Raw genomic sequence first — 20,207 nt, 5'->3', positions numbered from 1 at the left:
CCAGATTATTTTTCTAGTTTTTTCTTTTTAATTATTTTTTTCATGTGCGACAGTGAAACGCTTAGCTGTCTTTTTTTTTTGCTTTTGTTCTTTTTTTTTAATTTGTTTTTTGTTTTTTTTTCTTTGTTTTTTTTTTAATGATATTTTTTTTGTTAGTGTTAAATTTGTTTCTATTTAGTTATCAAACTTTCATTACATGGGTTCCGAGTTTGATGCGTTAACCCGATTTTTTTTTTGGTTTTTCTTTTTAATTAATTTTTTCATTTAATTTAGTTTGTTAATGTTAAATTTTTTTTTATTTAGTTATCAAACTTTCATGACACGGATTCCGGGTTTGCCGGGTTAACCCGTAATTTTTTTTTCTATTCGGTTTCATGGACGAATTCCATATTTGACGGGTTAACACCGTTAATTCATATTTTTTTTTTTTTTTTTTTTTTTTTTTTTAATTAATATTTTGTTTCTTTAGTATTTTTTTTTTTTTTTTTTCTCTTTTTTTTCCTTTTTAATTATTTTTTAAAATTTTAGTTTGTTAATATTAAGTTTTTTTCTATTTAGTTATTATTTTTTCATGACATGAATCCTAGTTTTGATGGATTAACCTGGTTTGACGAGCTAACCAAGTTAATTCAATTTTTTTTTTTCTTTTTTCGTCATTAGTTTTTTTTTTTTTTTTTTTTTTTCTTTTTAATTAATCTTTTTTTTTATTCATTTTAGTTTATTAATGTTAATTTTTTTTCTATTTAGTTATCACACTCTTATGACACGAATCTCAGGTTTGATGGGGTACCCTGATTTGGTGGGCTAACCCAGTTGATTCATATTTTTTCTCTTTTTCTTTATTAGTTTTTTCTTCCAATTTCATCTTTAAATATTGTAATTAACTATAACTAAAATACATCAATCTATTTTCTTCCAATTTTATGACACGAATCCCAGATTTGACGGGTTAAGTCAGTTGATTAAGATTTTTTTTTCTTTTTCTTGCGTAGTTTTTTTTTCTTTCAATCTCATCTTTAATATCGATTTGATTAAGAATTAAACTTTATGATTTGTTTTGTTTACTGGTCATTAAATTATTGTGATCTCATAAGGGGATTTTAATTTACCCCTCTTTATAAAGCACTATTCATCGAAATAATGCTTTGTTTTATTGTTTTTTTCTTTCCAATTAATCTTTTTTTTTTAATTTCATTCTATAATATTAATTTTTTTTCTTTTTTAATTATCATATTTTTATAACAAAACATTGCAACCAGACTCATATCAAAGGCTCTGGATTTGATGTTGCAACTAAACTCACTTAAACTTGAGTCATGCAAGTTTAATATTATTATTAATATTATCAATATAACTTTTGGATCAGGAGTAACAGCTAGACTCAATGCTCTTAGGTATAACTTTGTAGAAAAACCTAACACTTAAATTTAACTTTTTTGAATATTTTTTATATAAAAAAATTAACCCGCAGCGTAGCGCGGGCCACGTTTCTAGTTAAACTATACTAAAAGGGCTTAGTCTTTTACTGTGGACTCCATAGTGCAGTCCACAGTAAAAGATGAGCTTTTTTTTTTTCTTTTTTGTTTTTTTATCTGTTTTTTTTTCTTTTTTTATGTCTCTAAGGTTTTTTGTTTTTGAGTAAAACATGAGCTTTTTTTTTTTCTGTTTTTTTTTTCTCTCTTTTTTTTTTTCATTTTTTATGCCTTTAGGGTTTTTTATTTTTGCTTCTTTCTTTGTTTTTTTTTTCTTCTAATAAAAATTTTTTGTTTGTTAATGTTAATTTTTTTATTTAATTATCAGACTTTCATGACACGGATTCCGAGTACAACAAGTTAACACAGTTTGACGAGTTAATCCTAAATTTTTTTTTTTGCTTTTCTTTTCTTTTTAATTAATTTTTTTCATTTACTTTAGTTTGTTAATGTTAAATTTCTTTCTATTTAGTTATTAGACTTTCATGACACATATTTCAGGTTTCACGGGTTAACCCAATTAATTTTGGGTTAACCCGTCAATTTTTTGTTCTTTTATAAATTTTTTTATTTAATTTGGTATGTTAATGTCAAATTTTTTTTATTTAGTTATCAGACTTTCATGGCACGGATTCCAGGTTTAACGAGTTAGCCTGGTTTGACGAGTTAACCCGGATTTTTTTTCTTTTTAATTAATTTTTTTTGTTTAGTTTAGTTTGTTAATTTTAAATTTATTTCTATTTAAGTATCGGACTTCCATGACACATATCTCGGGTTTGACGGGTTAAACCAATTATTTATGGGTTAACGAGTCAATTTTTTTTCTATGCGGTTATCAAACTTTCATGACGTGAATTCTAGGTTTGACGGGTTAACCTGGTTAATTCATTTTTTTTTCTTTTTCTTCATTAGTTTTTTTTTCTTCTTGTTGGTTTTTTTTTCTTTTTAGTTAATATATTTAATTATCACACTTTTATGACACGACTTTGCAACTAAACCTACATCCAAGGCTATTGGTCTGGTGTTGCAGTCAGACTCACTTAAACTTGAGTAATGTAAGTTTAATATTATTATCAATATTATAAATATTACTCTTGGGTCAAGCGTTGCAACTAGACCCAAGGCTTTTTGGTATATCTTTGCAGAAAAACCTAACACTATTAGATCTTAGGCTTTTTCTTGAAATTTTACTACAAGAAAAAAAAAATTACCCATGGTGTGTGCCTTTGTTTTTTTTTTTTTCTTTTTCTTTTTAAACCTTTTACTGTGGACTGCATAGTGTAATATACAGTGAAAAAGCTGATGCCTTTAGTTTTTTTTTTTTAACCTTTTTCTTTGGTTTTTTTTTTAATTTTTAATTATTTTTTATTTACTTTTTTAATATTAAAATTTTTTCTATTTAATTATCAAACTTTTATGACACATATCCCAAATTTGATGGGTTAACCCAGTTGATTCATGGTTAATTTAGATTTTTTTTTCTCTTTCTTCATTAGTTTTTTTTTCTTCTTATAGGTTTTTTTTTCTTTATTTTTTCTTTTAATTAATATTTTTTTATATTTAATTTAGTTCATTAATATTAATTTTTTTCTATTTAGTTATCGTTTGATGCCTTTAGTTTTTTTTTTTTCTTTTTATGCCTTTGACTGTGAACTGCACAGTGCAGTGCAGTCCACAATAAAAAGGTTGATGCCTTTTGTTTTTTTTTTCCTTTTTAGTTAATTGTTTTCGTTTAATTTAGTTTGTTAATGTTAATTTTTTTTTATATTTAGTTATCAAACTTTCATGACACGGATCCCGGGTTTGATGGATTAACCTGGTTTCACAGGATAGCCCAATTAATTATGGGTAACCCATCAATTGTTTTTTTTCTATTTAGTTATCAAACTTTCACGACACGAATCCAAGGTTTGACGGGTTAACCTGGTTTGAAAGGTTAACCCAGTTAATTAAAAAAAAAGAATTTTTTTTGTTAGTTTTTTTTCTTCTTGTTGGTTTTTTTTCTTTGTTTTTTTTTAATTAATCTATTTGATTATCATACTTTTATGACACAACCTTATAGCCAGACCCACATCCAAGGCCATTGGATCCGGTATTGTAGTCAGACTCACTTAAACTTGAGTTATGCTGGTTTAATATTATTATTAATATTATAAAATATTACTCTTGGGTTAGGTGTTGCAACCAAACCCAAGACTCTTGGGTATAACTTTACAGAAAGACGTAACATTTTTAGACCTTAGTTTTTTTATATATTTTTAAGCAAAAATAAATTAACCCGCGTCATCGCACGGGTCATGTAACTAGTGAGAAGAGTAGAAGAAGTCTATTAAACTAGCTTTCATGAATTGGTATGACCAAATGGTTTCTGGTTATTTTTTAAACTATTTTTTATTTTATAAATATTAAAATAATATTTTTTAAAAAATATTTATTTTTATATTAATATATATAAAAATTAAATTATATAAAAAAATTAAATAAAAAAATTTAAAAAATTCTTAAAAATATTTTTTGAACTAAAAAATAAACACATCCCTTTGTCCAAGTGACTCATTAAAGCCATAGTAAACAAATTTAAAATAAAAAATGATCATTAAAAAGTTTTAAATAAAAAAAATTAAAAAGTACCGTAGATGTTGATTGAACCCATAAATAAAAACAATTGGAGTATTATATTTTTTATCTACTTAATTGAAAAAAATATTTATAATATAAAATAATGATTAAACAACTTAAAATGAAAAGTCTTTTTAAAGGATAATTAAAAAGTACCATAGACGTTGAAAAAAGTTTCTTTCATGGGTTTTATTTTTAAAAAAATAAAATAAAATGATGTTTTTTTTTATATTGATCTTTATTTAATCAATCACGCTAACTACTTGTAACTCAAATTATAAATTGGGATGGGTTAAATTAGTATAATAAAAAGTTGATACACGAGGACTTTTATTAATAGACTATTTTTTTTAGTTATTATTATTTTGTATTAGTTTAGGAAAATATTTTATTTATGGTGTTTTTATATATATATTTTCTATTTTATTTAGGGTTTTTATTACTTCTCCTGTATTTTTTAGGTTTTCTAGTGTGTTTAGATTGATTTTTTTAACATATTTAAGAAGTTGTGAACCTCTCATAGAAGCAAACTACATCAAAACTATTTATTCAATAATAAAAATGCAAAATAGGGTTCTATGTAACCACCCTATTCAACTTCAATTCTGCTTTTCTAGTTTGTTGTCTTCTAACGAGTTATTTTCTTCTACATCAGTTGATATCAAAGTCTAACAGTTCTTAGTGGTTTTGGTTAGAGAACGTAGAGAACATGTTTTAGAACTCAAAGATTCATGAAGGTTAGTTAATATGTGCTATTGAATAACCATAGCTAGAAAAGGTTGCAAAATAGTATGTTGTATAATAAAGGATGAGGAGGTTCCTTTCAAAAAGAAAACATTCAGTAACTAGTGTATTGTGTCCTATTTGCGTCATTTGTTGATATTAGAAATACTAGTAGTGTGATCCACGATGAAACGACCCGTACAAAGATATTGTGTAAAGGACCTACAATGAGGCATCCCATATAAAGATGTTATGTTAGGGACTTTATGATAGGTTGACTCACACATAAAAAACGTTTATGAAGGATGGTTGCTAACTCAAGTTTAAACTCAATGAAAAGTTTTTTTCAATCTCAAGAGACTGATGTATGAGTTTTTTTTAGGAAAAAACATATTTTTCTTAGTTAATTTTATTTTTTATATATTTTTATTTTTCTATCCAATAATATTAGGCATTTCTAGTTTTACAATATGTATGGAATATTTTTTCTATTTCTATTTTCCTACTCAATATTAATAAGGTGTTTTTTAGTTTTATATATATATATATATATAAAGAGTTGAAATAGCTTTTGGCAAGTGAAAACTTGAATGGATAAAAATTGAATGTTTTGGATGTCTCTCTATAATTATGGTTTTATTGGTCTTCGAAGGTTTTAACTCATAATAAACCTCGTTATCATTCGCTTTCATCTATGTCATTTAGTATCGGAGCTTCGCGTCAATTGGTATCAAACTTAATGATCTTGATCATTATTTAGTTATTATGTACTTGAATAATTATGGCTAGAAGAGACAACATAACATTAAGTGCTCGTGTAGAATATTTACCCTCAAGAAAAAAATATTTAAAAACTAATGATAGAAAACGTGTAAAGAAAAATTACAAAACTGAAAATAAGCATTCAATAACTAGTGATACAAGATATATGAAGACAAATTGCATATCTAGCCACTCGAATAAACCATCTTTCTTCTTGAAAGTTGTCTTCCATTCATCACCCATTCGGATACGGATCTGGTGGTAGCCACTTCGTAGGTTGATTTTAGTAAAAACAAAGGAGCCACAAAGTAAATCCAACATATCATCAAGACGAGGAATGGAAAAGCTATACTTTACAGTTATCTTATTAATTGTTTTACTATCGACGCACATCCTCCAGCTACCATCTTTTTTTAATGTAAGTAAAACTGAAACAACACAGGGGCTAAGACTTTCTCAAATGAACCCTTTATCTAGTAATTGTTGAATTTGTCGGCTGATTTCTATTCTCTATTGGGCTCATACGGTAGTGTGGTAAATTAGGCAGGGTTGATCCTAGAATCAAATCAATAGCATGCGACACTTCCCTCATTGGAGGTAGTTGATTTGGAACCTCGTCAGGCATGATATCTTGAAACTTCTCCAACATTGTTGAAAACTCTATTGGAATAATGTCATCCTCTTGCTTCACTACGACTCACTACTAACATCACCATGTTATCCTCATATATAGCTTGAGAGAATTGTCACATCGTCAAAACTAGGACAACCTCTTATTTTGTATCAAATTTTGAAATCTGTAAAGGGTCCAACACATATTTCTTACCTCTGAAATTAAAAGAGTAAGTATTAGGATACCTATCATAGAGAACTCTTCGGTCATAGAGCCATGAGCATCCCAGTAGCATATGGCAAATAGTCATTGGAATTACATCACACCAGGCTTCGTCCATATATTTTCTTACTAATGAAAATTTAACCAAGCAACGCTGTTTCACTAGGACAAAATTGGCTTCATTAACCCAGCTAATCCGATAAAGGGTGGGGTGCTTTTCAGTATTCAGCCTTAAGCGCTTAACGGCAATTTCAAAGATCACATTCATATTGCTGCCATTATCAATAATGACATTCAAATCTCGGCCATTATGCTTTAGGTGAGTGTGAAAAATACTGGTGTGCAACCACTCAGGATTAGCTTGAAGTTCCTTCCTCGTTCCTATCAACACTCAATGGATAACACAACTGGGTAAGTATGATGCACCCAAGTGCTTTTCTTCACTATAACCATTTCCATTGATTTCTTCCCCCTTCCATGTCTTTAACAATGTCCTCTGCTATCAATTCCTTTTGATAAATGAAGGCTAATTTTTTTTCTTTCGTTGGACACACTACAACATAGTGTCCAAAGCCCTTACACTTATAACATTGTGGTCCTTCATTTGAAGATTTGGTTTTTCCCTTATAATCTCCACTTATCTCGCCTCTAGATTGATTCCTTAACAATGGGGGTCTTTGGGTTGCAAATGTTGGGACATGTTCCAACCCTGACTCCCACAATGTCCCTCTCCTCCCAACCTACAACCCCATTTGTTTTTCAATATGGAGTGCCAATTGATACGCCTCATCCACGTTGATTAAGTGTGCAGTCCACATTTCTTCACGCAACTCACTGCATAGTCCAGTACGGTATTGGGCTAAAGTTTGTTGCTCAGTCTCCATAATCTTACTACGAACAGTCAGTTCGTGGAAGTGATCTGTAAATTTGTCAACACTCAATGATCTTTGCTTGAGTTGCAACATCTCCTTAAACATCATCTACTCATAGTCAATGGGCAAATATTTTTCCTTTGATCGCTCTTTCATCTCTTCCCAATTAGAAATTGTTGGTCTTCATGTTCGGCGCAGTTGTTCTTCCCCGCTTCCCCGCTATACTCGTGTATGCCCCTTCAATTTCATCCAAATGTAACGAACCTTCCTATCCTCTGAAACAACAAACCAATCAAAGTAATCCTTGATAATCGTTAACCAGTCTTCAAAAGCATTGGGTTTTAATTTTCCAAAAAAATCTGGCATATCAACCTTCATTCTTTTAGTCAATTCATCAAGAGGCTGATAACCTGCGCCATGATCTGCATGTCCTCTGTGGTTGTTTCGTCTATGATGTTGAACTCGAGGTTCAAGATCCTCAAACTCCTGGTTTTCTTCTTCTTCTTCATAGGCATCTCCATCACTATCGCCTAACCCCTCTCTACGAATTGCTATGTGTCCTCGCCGATTAAAGGGCCCGTAATCCTCTCAAGCATAACGCCCCTCCAAGACATCCAGTTGATGAATAAGTTGCTCCATTATTGTGGCAATCTAATCAACCTAGTGCCGCAACTGAGGTTGGTCTATGCCTCGGGCGTTTGGGTTTTGGTTGGTTGGGTTTGGGTGGTTTGGGTTTTGGGTGGTTGGGTTTAGGTTGTGCGGGTTTTGGTTGGTTGGGTTTGGATTGTTTGGGTTTTGGTTGGTTACCATGGTGTATGAAAGTGCCACTACGGGTTACAGGCATGGATGTGAAACACCGCAATGAATGGAACCAGGTAACCACACTGAAGCTCTGATACCAAATTGGTGCCAAAGTTTTCTTGAAGCGGCCTCACGCTGAATACCAAGAACAAGGACTAACACAGAATCTCTTTGAATGTTGGAATCACTCCAAGAAAAACTCAACTCGGTCGTAAGATGGCCAAAAAATAATAATTCCTTCTATTAGTATCATCCTTCCTTAAATATTAATCCAAACATACAATCTCTAACTCCAACTAGAAAAATAATAAACTAGGAAAGCAATATCAGAATAAATCTCCAATTCTAACTAGGAAAGTAATAAACTAGGAAAACAATAACAAAAATAAAATTGCAGCAGCTCCAATGTTTACGGAGGCATTGATCACTGAACAATGGGAGAATCCTTTTCCTGATTTGCCTACCTTACCTCTGCTGCAGATGCTACTCAGGCTTGTGCTGATATTGCAGCTGGAATGAAGTTACAGTAGTGTTGTATCTGATTCTAGTTTTACCCTTTCTATCACTTGTTTCTTGTCAGCAAAATCTGATGATTTTTGCTTGTGCTTCTTTTGTTTATGGTTTCGTCCCAATTTTCAATTGTACATCATTCTCTTGTTAATAACATTGTCTTGGAATTCCAAAGCCTTATTTCAACATGTTTGTACCACGAGTCTCAGACAAGAAAAAGTTTGTGCTGGTTTCTGTTGCTTGCTAATGACAATGGAATTGACAATTGCAATAAAGAAACATTTACATTGCATCCACTTCAAAATTGGCCAACAGAATTTGTGCCAGTAAGAATAAACTCTTAACAATTTAAGGTTTGAGAAGGATAGCAGGCTGTGGATACAAGAATCCAAGAGCCTGTGGAAAAAAAAAATTGGCTGTTATCACTCAGAAGTTACAAAAACAAACCCTGCCAAAAACCTCCATGGACATGATTAAATGCCGCCTCCAGAAGTTCCTGAAGATTCAGCAACATCTTCCAATCTTAATTTCGTTGCTACTACTTCAATCATTTTACCTCTATCTGCTGAGCCATCCACAGCCCTGTTTAGTCTTTTCAACCATATATCATAGTCAACTGGGTATGGAGTTCCACAAAGGCTATCAACATAATCAGCGAATGCCTTCAAAAGAGCTGAAATTTCACCAAGCTGTTGCTGAATCAAACGATTTGCCCAGCTTCTTTCCCTCCATTGCAAGGCAGACTCGATGGAATCCTGCTGCTGCATAGGCCCCCCACATACGAAAAAGAGGAGGTAAATTAGGCTCTCAGCATCAGATGATGGACAAAGTTTACCGTGCTGAAGTGCATGTGATGACGAGAACTGTAGATTTATTGCTGGGCTATCCCTGTCTTCTAGAACTGCACGTCCCCATGAAATCGGAACATGCAAGAACATCTTTCCAGACCCTTTGGGGTCAATGACACGTATTATGTTCTCGGGACAAAGATCACCATGTTGGACGTTGGCTATTGATGCACTTCTTAGAGCAGCTAGGCAGTCTCGGCAGCAGCGAAGTGCTTCCTCTGAGGAAAATGGGCCATCTCGAGCAACTGTGAAAGAGAGTGGCTCCCCGACCGGAGACGTCACAAGTATCGGAGTTCCACACCATAGGTGATCACAACGCCCTCCAGGACTCTGCTTTTTACACGGACCAGGATGCAAAATCCGGCCAGAGGCAACTATTCTTGGCAAATATTTACATGAAATTCCTTGTTGCTTCAAGATGTTTAACACTTTTGTTTGCCTCTGTAATTGGTACCACAAACTCATGTCTTCCCAGGATGGCTCTAGTCTGGATGGGTGAGCACCCACATATAAAGTGAATAACTCTGCGGGAAAATCTGGAGAAACAGCACTATACATAAAGTAGTTCCCTCCAACCAAAGAATCCTGTATTTGAAAACTTTTATTTCCCTGCTGCTGATCATCCAACATCAATACATCACCCTGTCTAAGCTTCATATTTGATGCTAGCTTTTTCAAAGAAGGATTGTCACTGTGGTCAAGTTCTTCAATCTCTCCTTGATGTACTATTTGTTGGAAGGAGACCATTGCATTTTCATTTTCAATTGGGCGACACTCCATCCTACGCTTCTGAAGACGGAGACCATGATCTGAAGCCAGTGAGGCTATTGACTTTCTTGGCGACCCCATCCACTGGACTATAGAATGGAATGTTGCCAGAAGTACTTGAAGGGTTCCTAGGTCTCTCCAATTTGCATTACCAAGCTTGTTCCATACCTGGTCAACTGGGGAAACTGCGACTTCAGCATGACACTTGATCCATTCAGTCACAGATTGGTATGGATCAGCTGAGTTCACTTCAAGTTTGCCAATATCACCCCCAAGCTTCACTACCCCACCAAATTTAGAATCAAAAACCAAAATAAATACAGAATCACTGCCAACTGCACTGAACTTGCTCAAACTCTGTGTGATTAGTATATGAACACCATAAAAGAGGGCTTCACATATACTGCCAGGAGATAATCTTAACTCGTTTTCTGACAGTATATCTGGTCTAAATAAGGCAAACTCCATAACATGATCCCAACGAACTTGCATATCACTCCCAGTTCTTTGTACCAAAGCTAAACCACAGAGCTCTTCAAGCCTTCCCCTTGACACTGCCTTCTCCACGGTATAAAATTTTGATCCAGGATGACGAGGACAGGATAAAAAGAATGGTAGTGGCCCACTTCTGTGCCAAAATGTACGCCACAGGCCATTTACAATAGCATGAAGGAAATCTTCTATTGCAAAATACTTGTCTTCTTTTGAATCATCAGAAGCATATGCTGAGCACGGCATACGATACAGTTGCTGAAACAGGACCCCCTCCAATGCTAAATCAAGCTTGCACAATTCATCAATTGAGAAGGGAGACCTGAAAAACTGCCCCTTGTTGGACAAATCTCCTACTGAATTTTCCAAAACCCAGTCCTCAAGACCCTGTGTGAATAATTCGAGGTCGACAAGTTTCCTTGCATAGTCTTTAAGTGCCTTAAATGCTCTTCTGGAAGCAGGAACAGACTTGCTTGAGGTGGAAATGCCAGATAAACTCCGGGCAGACATCACTATATCCACAGAAATCCATGTGTTAGTTACTCATCATTATCGAGAGAAATCTCAAATAAAGCAGGTTAAAACTTAGTTAGAGGACAGAACATCTCCATGGACTATTTAAGAGAATGACAGCAAACTGTGAGCATGCAATGAGCTGCTTAGTACTTTCCATGCTCGTGTACTTGAGAATAACAGGTCCAAAACATCTCTTTTCTATATTTCTCCTTCTTGGCTCCTCATCCATATTTCAAATTTCATTGTCAAGCATCGATCTCTCCTATGCAAGATAGAAAGTATGTGTGCCAAGTCTGTATCGTCTGTGTACATTAGGTGATGATTCGTGTCTTTAAAAGTAGTAAATCTTAATATTCAAAACCTCGATGATCTTACAGTGAAAACAATGCATTCAATCTTGTTCTTCTATACTTTGAAACATTTAATTTGTAAGTTCTGAGATGAAATTTAGGAACTAACTGAGAGTACTTAAGAGACAAAGATGAAGGAAAATGGATCAGCCATCATTACAAACCAGAGCTAGATTTCCTGAAACTTCCACTCAAACTGTTTCCCGGAGGTGAGTCCAAATCATTTTGCGAAATACCTGAGCCAAAATCATCACTCTTGTAAAACATGGAAAGCAATCAAGTATGGACAGAATTAGTAATTCATTAGCCAAGAAAGGTGGTTTGCAAATTTAAAGCTAGAATAACAAGCTTAGATCAACTGACAATGTTGCTATCATGAAAAATGGCATATGAAAGAAGATAAAATCCAAGCTAAACAACAAGTATGGTAGCGGAAAAATCAAACATGGCTAAAGCAAGATCCTCTCTACTTCTAAAGCTTTTGCTTGTCCAAGTAAGAGAAAGCCACAACCCAAATAGTCCAGTACGTCAGATTATTGAAAGTACAACAAGTAACTGAAGTCAGAGGCTTAAGACAATGATAAGGACATCCAAACTGACTAGATCACACAGATGTATAGCACCACTGCAGGTAATTAAAGTGAGAGTCATTAGACAAGTTTTTAGAGCAATCAAAAGCAAACCAAGTTCAAAAACCCACTTGAACTATACCGTATAAACACAATTATAGTTATAAACGAGAAGGTAAATGCACAGCTCGCAAGAATTGCATTCAATAATCCAAATACCAACCTGATCTTGTCTTCCTAAAACTCTCATTCAAACTTTGCCCAGGGGATGAGTCCACATCATTTTCTTGAGATCCTGAATCAACATTAACCATTAATTGAAGTGCATAAATTATACTTCAATCTTGTTAATGCCAAAAACTTTGAAAAAATAGAGAAACAAAGCATCCTTCTAAGAAGGCAAATGCAGATTGTAATGCTAAAGAAACTCAGCCAAAAAGGGTATAGCCCATCTCTCTATGCAACACTATTATAGCCTAGGACAAGGATAAATGCTGGAAGAAAACACAATCAAAACCATGGTGGCAAAAAAGTATTATTCTTGACATATAAACATGAAAAAAAGTTGATTTCCTTTGGGAATTTGATTAATTCTGCAATAAAGTAAAAAAAAAAATTACATAAAACACAATCTATCTATATGACAGATAGCGGAGGTTAAAGCAAATAATGTAATCCACATATCCTTGCAAGATTCCAAATTCCCAACATATCTAAATATTATATGTTAGGCACATCTGGCTTAATTAACTACACAACAAAAAAATGCCAACAAGGAGAGTCAGAGAAAGAATAATGCCATTCAATCACATTTCTGCCAAAAATGAACTCACCTAATAATTCCATGGCTACAACTCAAACTCAAGCCAAAATGCTATCTTCAACAATGATAATCTGCAGATCTTTGGAGTATCTAAAACCAAGCATTGTTCAACATAACCACTGCATTGTGAAAAGAAAAACAGTTTCTTGCGTAGAGGGAGAGTGTGGAACAGTAAAGGGAAGGGAAGGGAGAGATCTTGAACTGTACATCGGCGAAGAAGAGACCCAAATGGGAGACATTATCAGAAAAACGAAAAGAAAAAACAAAAACAGAAGCAGAAGAAGCAATGGTTATTGCCAGATGGGTTCTTTCTTGTTTTGAAAAGAAGAGACAGTAAGACAGCAGCAACTAAAAAATACAACAGATGAATAACAAGAAAGAAATGAAGGACAAGAAGCAAAACAAAAGCTCTTTCACTGCTCTTTAAAAGCTGAGAAAAGAAACCACAACCTCTAATCTAACAATGTTTCTTCTTCTTTCTTTGTTTTTGTCTTGTCCCCACAAGTCATTGGTCCCACTGACATATGATGTTTTTTATTTTCCTCTTCAAGCTTGTCTCTCGAAGCTGCTGCTGTTTTTCCATGCGTGTTCACCACACACACACACACACACCCCTTGTTCACTTCCTCCTGTTCCTACTTTTTAACAAGAAAAGAAATGCATAAATACCCTATTTTGGTCATTCTTCAAAGTTCAATCCTATTGCTTTTGCTCTTTTTGTGCTTGATGGATGTTCAATCCTTGTACTGGTTTCCTAAAAACAACTCAGTCTGATGTAATTAAAAACTCGAATCGACTCATAATTTAGTTAAAATTCTTTGTAATCAATTCAGGGATGACAATGGGAAGGTGAGGGAGTGATGAACACGCTGCATTGATTAGAGAGTGGGTTAATGGGGTATACTCTAATGGGAGTAATGTCAGGTTCCCCTTCACTTTTGCTGGAATTCTTATATAATATTTGATTTATATAGTTTCTGGTCCAGTCAGTAGTTTTCACCAATCACCGTCCACCCTGCTGCTGGTCCCAAATGGTCCGCTACTCTCCCTAAACCGGCACTGTATTTCCTCGAGTCATCATAGTTCATCGAGCAGGTTATGGGATAATTTTCTTTTTTCATTATTTTTTTGTTCTTTTTTTCCATGTTCCTGTAATTAAATCAGGGGAAGATCTACAAGCTGCTTCCAGCCAAAAACATGTCATGCAACTATCCAACGATAATTTCCATGGAAAAATTAGAAATTGATAGCCAACTATACAGAGATTTAAGCAGCCTAGATATCATCAAACCTAATAAATGCACAAAACTTCCACCCAAATATTCCATTTTGATTATAGAGAACCGAAGAAACTAGCACCCAATTAGAACACTCGCGATTCCAACAATTAATGTCATTAATTGAAAGGGACAAAGCTGATACTAAGCAGCTCATTGCATGCTCACGGTTCTTGAAATTTTATATTTAATTAGTGTTCTAATATACAACAAGTAATGTTTTTTTCTCTATTATTTTTATCTATTTTATGTCGATAAAGTAATCCAAACAATACCCTTGTTTTTTTTTCTCATGATATTTCTTGATTGTAGCCTGGCATACATGGTTCCCGTGGTTTAGACCATACCTTGAAGAAATTCATAAAAAAACGAAAGGCGTGGGGGCTAAGGGATGAGGCATGACCATCCAGAATTGTATAGCACTAAACACAATGATTAGGCAAATCTATTGTTTATGTTTTTTCCATAATGCGAAGACCGCATGAGTGTCATGAAGACATTAATTACTTGTAGATGTCGCCATATATTAATCATTATCATCATCTCTTATGAGGTTGGCTAAGAATGCACGGGTGGCCACACCCTTCATTTACATTCCAAACTGGTCCAGAGGCCTGAGCTAGCTATGCCAGGGGGTGTTGATAGTCCAAAGGCCGGTGCTGTGGAACGGAGGTCGGCCATGGGCCGGTGTACGGCCTAGCCTATCCTCACAGTGAAAACACGTATAGAGGGACAGCTTCCCGAGCGCACATCACCCTTCTTAGGAACGGGGTTCCCCTCATGGGCTCGGGGTTTCTATTACTAGGGTCGTGTGGATTTATAGAGCCTGTTTCAACATTGCGGTAATAATTATCTTTTATTTATAGATATATTAAATAATATATTTTTTTTTATTTTTTTAAATTTATTTTTAATATAACATGTTAAAATAATTTAAAAATACTGAAAATTTTAATTTAAAATAATAAAAAAAATTTAAATTTTAAATAAGCTGTGTTTTAATGGCAATATCAGAAGTGACAACTTCTATTAATGCATGGAGCATACAAAACCTTTTTTATTTTCAAAGCAATTGAAAAGGTGTCAAAAAAATATTTTAAAAAAATAATATTTTTTTTTATTTTGATAAAATAACACAATTTCAAAAAAAAAATTATAACTATTGTAACATATACCAACTTTATTATTTTATCAATTATTTTTTAAACTGTTATTTCTAAAATTTGATAATAAACAAAAATAGCCCAAATTCTTTTGATTCCTTCCGTGGACAATCCCATCAGTGAATAATGATAATTAGCTGTAGTTTATAAAACTAATCTTAGACAACAACGCAGGATCAATATAAAAATCAGAAAGTCGTGGGGAGAAGGGTGGGAGCATTTTTTGGATGCCTTCATAAATATTAATTTAATCATTAAATTGTCTCCTAAGTAAACCCAAGTTCAATAATCACGTTTAATGACTTATCCACCAAGCTCAGCAACTCGTCCAAGAGAAAAGCCCATTATTCTCTTTGAGAGGTCTGAAAAAAATTGCGAAAAAAGATTCAGAGTTGATTAAAAAAAAAAAAAAAAAACCCTCTCGAAGTGCAACCAATCAATAATCAAAGGGAAAAAAGAGCAAGTGGCATGATGTATTTTAATCAATTCTGTCAGGAATATGATGGCGTTTTTTTTCAAGCTTTCATCCTGTATTCACGTAAAAGTATTTTACAAACTTATATATGAAGGGAAAATTTATTGAGGTTCATATATTAATGGAAAATTACACATTGATCAGGAATTAAAAAAAAATTAGTTAAGTAGTCCACCTTATGCCACAGTTTCATTTTTTATTTTCTTAAAAAGTTGGGTTTTGACGCTAATAGGATTCAAAGCTATTTGAGTCTTGCACAGGCACAACTCAAATCTATTTTGAACCTTGTACATGAATTAAAAAAAATTAACATAAACCTAAAATTCATTAATCTAAATTTTTAAATCAAAATAGTATTCAACCTTATATATAAACCTTCACATGTATTAGTTCAAATATAAGGTAAAATATCTCTTCAATATATTTTCTCAAAAAAAACCACGTCAAATTAACTAATAAAACAATGACAAACAATGACAAGACAGGTCTGATATAGTTGAGTTACCTAAAACTTAAAATTTTTAGTAGTAGGGTAAGGATTTAACATTGTTAGATAAGGATTTATTAAAAATAGATTATGTAGATAATATAATATATATTTTTATGGACTAATAAAATATTTTGAGGTCTAATAAAGAGGTTTGGTCACATTAAATTAGCATAATAGTTATAAAAAAAGTCATAACATTGAATTTGATTATTAGATCAAATTTAAATTTTTACATAGATTTCTCGGAATCTAATTATATAGAAAAACTGTTTTGTTAGTTCATCTATTATATAGATAATATGAAATGAGGCTTCAAAGATTATGTTCCACTAATTTATTTTTAATTTTGTTTGGATATTTTGTGTTATCTTAGATTTTATGTTATTTTTATTTTATGTTTTAAGATTTTAATTCTGTTATCTAGGCATTATAAAAAAAAATTAAGAGAGACTTTATTTGTTTTATTTTCAAAAAAGTAAATTGCAAATTTTAAATTCAAGCTTGCAACTCTTTTTGATCATCAAGTATTTTTCAGTGCTTTATTGTTTTCGTGCCTTCGCCTACATCAAGGTCCCTAAACGATGGGAAGGAAAAAAAACCAACTGTAAGGATATAGAGAGATGTAGAAAATAAGTTTTTTTTTTAAAAAAAAAAATACACAGTAATATAAAAGATGAAAAGCCCATTACCTGTGTGAAAAAAATAACAAAAACCTAAAATAAAGAAAAGATTTTTTATTATGTATAACCTTACAAAATATTATTTATTGTAATAATATTTCGTTTTTTTTTAATTTAATCCTTTAATATTTTATTTATTAAAAATTAAATTTTATGATTTGTTTTGTTTTTTTTTAAAAAAGTGGTTATCATACTAGATTGTGAACTTAGCGAACCTGGTTGATTTAATTTTTTTTATTGCCTTTTTTATATATAATTTCAACTTTTAATATTAAATTAATTAAAAATTAGACTACATAATTGTTTTTAGTTTGATTTCTATGAGGTTATCTTGATTTTATGAACCAAGTCATGGATTTTACGAGTTGATCCGTAATTTTTTATTGCATCCTTTTGTAAATTGATTTCTTTTTTTTTTTTTTTATCTCTTGACAATGGTTTGATCGTTAATTGAGTTTCATAATGGTTTTGATTTGTTTTCAATAGAGTTATCCTAATTTCATGATCCAAGTCGCGGTTTAGAAGGTTAACCTAGGTTGACTCAAATTATTTATTTAGTATTTTTTTTTCATGAGAACATCTCGGTTTCATTACCTACATTATGAGTTTAGTAGGTTAACTCAAGTTTTTTTTATTGTTTTTTTTTAAATTTCATCTTTAAGCATTAAGTTTATTGGGATTTAAATTTCATAATTTATTTTGGTTTGTTTTCTATAGAGTTATTCTCATCTCATAAACTCAGGTCATGGGTTTGACAGACTATTTGACAAGTTAACTCGGATTGATTCATGTTTTTTTTTTTTTTTCATTTTGTTTTAAATAATTTTTTTTTTCAATTCCATCCTTTAAAATTGGTTTGATTGGGAGATAAGCTTTAATTATTTTTTAATTTACTTTTTATGGGATTATAATGGTATCATGACCTAGGTCAATTTAATATATTGTTATCTTAATATTTTAAAAAAATAATATTATCTTAAATTTTTTAGTCAAATAATATTTTTTCTAGTCATTCAAGTCATCTTTGAATTCGTCAAGTTAATTAGGTCATATTATATCAACCATCACACAATTTATTTATTTTTTTATTAAAAAATATTAGCAATATCTAGATAATTTTAAAAAATAAAATATTCCAGCAGAAAAAAGTAGGAGAAAAGAAACAAAAAAATATTAAAAAAAACAAAGTAAAATTCAACGAATGAGAAAAGAGAAGGATGGCAAAAAAGAATAGGTTGAGAAAAGGTAATATAGTGGAGAATAAAGGGAAAAGAAAGTAGCATAAGAGACCTATGCAAGCAGCGACAGATCACAGGCAAAGACAAAAAATGGAGCAAAAATTCCTTCAGAACCAGATTAAAAAAAATAATCAACCAAGAGCATGCAAATGAGAATAAACCATAGAGAGCACTAATTGTTTTTTTTTCCAAAATGAATTTTGCCTAAGTCTTTAAACATTTCAGGTAACAAAATTTTAAATATTTTAAACGATGGGTAATTCATATAATTACCCAAATTGTTTTCAGATAATTTGGATAAAACAATTCTGGTTATCTTTTTTTTTTTTTTTAATAAATTCTTAATATTAATGGGTTGTAATTTTTCTTGAACCTAATTTGGCCACTATAAACTTTCCTTGGGCCTAATTTTAGCTACTTAATTGTAATTGCTTTTCAGTTTTTTTTAGGTTAAAAAATTAATAGGGATTAATGGGTAAAAAAAGAGGACAAATTATAAAAACAAAACCCTGAACTTAATATATTTTTAGTTTTCCATTCTATTTAGGATTTCATTGAAAATTAATGGAAATGCGGTAAAAATTCTCTCAATTTCTCTCATTTATTTATTAGTACACATGTTTTTCTAAGTTAGTAGAGAAAAACCTAAAAATCGAGATAATTTTAATGGTAATTTCTATAAAATTCTTAATGGAACCCTAACGGATACATTCAAAAATTCATATTGCTTGGGGTAAGATTAGATATTTTTGGCTCATGGATATTTGTTTTTTCTTTCAATTTCAGCTATTATTTTTTTATAATTTAAACAAAAAAGTAGCACGGTAAATTAAAAATATTAGGAAAATAGTATAGTTAAGTTTTTTTGATGAAATAACACAATTTATATATGTTCCTATTGAAAAAACACAACTTCTATAACTTGTTGCTATTTAGAATAACAACTTCCAATAAAAAATAAGAAATGAACAGGAGAGAAAAAAAAAAACTCTAGAAACAAATTAAATTTCTAATTATGATAAAAAGATCTTGATGAGAAAAATTCATTGATATTAAGACCATGTTTTTTTGTTGAAAAATAGTTTTCTTCTGAAAAGTGAATTTCGAGAAAAATAAATTATTTTTCGTTGTTTGGTAGTGTAATGAAAAATAAGTTAAAAAAATATTTTTCATTGGTTATGTCATGGAAAATGAGTTGGAAAATAACTTATTAATGTTTTTTTTTCAAGTTTATTAAAATAATAAGAAACAAATCTTACAAATTAAAAGTTGAATGAGAATAAAATTGAAAAAAATAATTTCATAAATGATCTCAAATAAAATAAATAATAATCAAAATAATAGAGATCAAATCTAACAAATAAAAAAAATTGAAAGGTTAAGAAATTAAAATAATAATAATTATCATTTCATAAATTATTTCAAATAAAATAAGTAACAATCAAAAGAATGAGGAACAAATTTGATAGATAAAGTTAATTTAAAAATTAAATTCTAAGGAATGAAATTGAAAAAAATATTCAAAAACAAAATATATATAGCAATCAAAAGTTTGAGGACCAGATTTGATATAATCAATAAATAATATGACATTTATAATTTTTTCACAACTTTCAGAAAGTGTTTTCCGTTTAAAATAAAAGAAAAATATTTTCCTGGAAACCAAGTCAAATTTTCCTTTCATAGAAAAGTATTTTTTATTAACTAATTTTTCTAAAGATAAACAAACACAAAAAAATTTAAAAAATAAATTTTAAAAAATCACTTTCTATCAAATAAACAAGGCCTAAAAAGATCACCAATAATAATTCCAGTTATACAAACATAGCGTCAAAAATAAATAAATCACTATTTAACTTTGGATAATAAATATAACCCGCTTGAATTACTGTTAATAATTTATTTTTGATATAGTTGGATTGGT

General features: G+C 31.2%; 1 protein-coding gene across 1 annotated transcript; it reads right to left on the bottom strand.

Annotated features, from left to right (window-relative positions):
• Nucleotides 1–8,824: 8,824 nt before the first annotated feature.
• On the bottom strand, nt 8,825–13,413 carry LOC118050785 (uncharacterized). Its single transcript, XM_035061245.2, has 4 exons — nt 12,971–13,413; nt 12,361–12,432; nt 11,733–11,804; nt 8,825–11,214 (listed from the first exon to the last, which is right to left on the bottom strand). The coding sequence occupies exons 1-4, from the start codon at nt 12,981–12,983 to the stop codon at nt 9,068–9,070; spliced, it is 2,304 nt and encodes a 767-aa protein (XP_034917136.1). The 5' UTR covers nt 12,984–13,413; the 3' UTR covers nt 8,825–9,067.
• Nucleotides 13,414–20,207: the final 6,794 nt, after the last annotated feature.

This window comes from Populus alba, chromosome 4 (assembly GCF_005239225.2).
Source record: "Populus alba chromosome 4, ASM523922v2, whole genome shotgun sequence".
Classification (NCBI taxonomy): domain Eukaryota; kingdom Viridiplantae; phylum Streptophyta; class Magnoliopsida; order Malpighiales; family Salicaceae; genus Populus; species Populus alba.
This window is presented reverse-complemented; position numbering and strand designations above follow the sequence as displayed.